This window comes from Triticum dicoccoides, chromosome 4A (genome assembly GCF_002162155.2).
Source record: "Triticum dicoccoides isolate Atlit2015 ecotype Zavitan chromosome 4A, WEW_v2.0, whole genome shotgun sequence".
Taxonomy (NCBI): Eukaryota; Viridiplantae; Streptophyta; class Magnoliopsida; order Poales; family Poaceae; genus Triticum; species Triticum dicoccoides.
In genome coordinates, this window is record NC_041386.1 from 107,103,525 (window position 1) to 107,104,713 (window position 1,189).

At 39.5% G+C, this 1,189-nt stretch overlaps 1 protein-coding gene across 2 annotated transcripts; it reads left to right on the forward strand.

The window, feature by feature from the left end:
- Positions 1-11: 11 nt before the first annotated feature.
- LOC119288741 (probable helicase MAGATAMA 3) lies at positions 12-1,171 on the forward strand. Of its 2 annotated transcripts, XR_005141266.1 has the most exons (4): positions 12-581; positions 673-745; positions 828-926; positions 1,033-1,171. XR_005141266.1 is itself a non-coding variant. In XM_037568296.1 (3 exons), the coding sequence occupies exons 1-3, from the start codon at positions 343-345 to the stop codon at positions 831-833; spliced, it is 318 nt and encodes a 105-aa protein (XP_037424193.1). In that variant the 5' UTR covers positions 15-342; the 3' UTR covers positions 834-1,062. The 2 variants fall into 2 exon arrangements, 1 of the variants encoding a protein (XP_037424193.1); XM_037568296.1 differs by having other exon boundaries at positions 15-581; positions 828-1,062.
- Positions 1,172-1,189: the final 18 nt, after the last annotated feature.

The window sequence follows — 1,189 nt, forward strand, 5'->3', positions numbered from 1 at the left end:
CTACCTGCTATCTCTTACTTAGTAATGTTACTTCTTAAAGTGCATGTCAAACCATGTTGTAATTCTTGGATTTTAGTTTTCGGTGTGCCATATCTTTTTTACATTTATGTCCTAAAAATGTTCTGATTCCAATGATGAGAAACCTTATGCAATTTTATGTGAAAACAATAGCAACCTCATTAACATGATTACAAGTAACAAGTTGCGCATACATAGTTCCCGTGTGTTGTTTGAGTATGCCATTCTTAATGGATTACTATTTGTATGTGAGAACTAAGAAGAGCTATCAACTGCAGGCCATATGCTAATTTCTCAATTATTTTGTATTGTCTGCAGTACCGAATGCATCCTTACATTAGCAGATTCCCATCGTTGCATTTCTATGAAAACAAACTGCTGGATGGTGCTCAGAAGGCTGAGAAATCAGATCCTTTCCATGATCACCGTTGTCTTGGTCCATACATGTTCTTTGATATTGCCGATGGTCATGAGCATGCTGGAACAAGTGCTGCTGCACAATCACTCTCTAATCAATTTGAAGCTGGTGCAGCACTTGAAATACTGTCATTTTTAAAGAACAAGTAAGAGTATTGTCTTTGCTTGCACAGTTTCACTTCCTACTGGAGGGGGTCTTATTTTGCAGGTAACTGAGGATACTTGCTTTGTGAATAGATATCCAACAGATTTCTCCTGTAGGAAGATAGGGATCATAACTTATGGCTATGTTGTGGAAGAGTTCTTGCGGGTAGCATCTTTCCATTGTCTGTAAATTGATGTATAAAGCGGGCATTCCATTCTTTATAAATTGATAGATAAAATGGATGCAGGTGTGAGCTTGAGAAAGAAGGAGACGGCAAGTGAAAGACTGAGAAGACCAGGGATTCTTCTTTGCCAGCCGTAAGGTGGAGGCGTTGCTTAGGGAACATGTGCGTACATCCTTGCTCCTTTTATTCTTCCAGTTTTAGGTACTTTCCAGCAGGCTTGTACGGAGTACCTATCTTGCTATGTACTGAATTATTTGCAACTATGTAGCAAACTGTATTAGGAGATCCAGATATATAATGCGTCTGTGTACAACAACAACAACAACAAAGCCTTTAGTCCCAAACAAGTTGGGGTAGGCTAGAGGTGAAACCCATAAGATCTCGCAACCAACTCATGGCTCTGGCACATGGATAGAAAGCTTCCA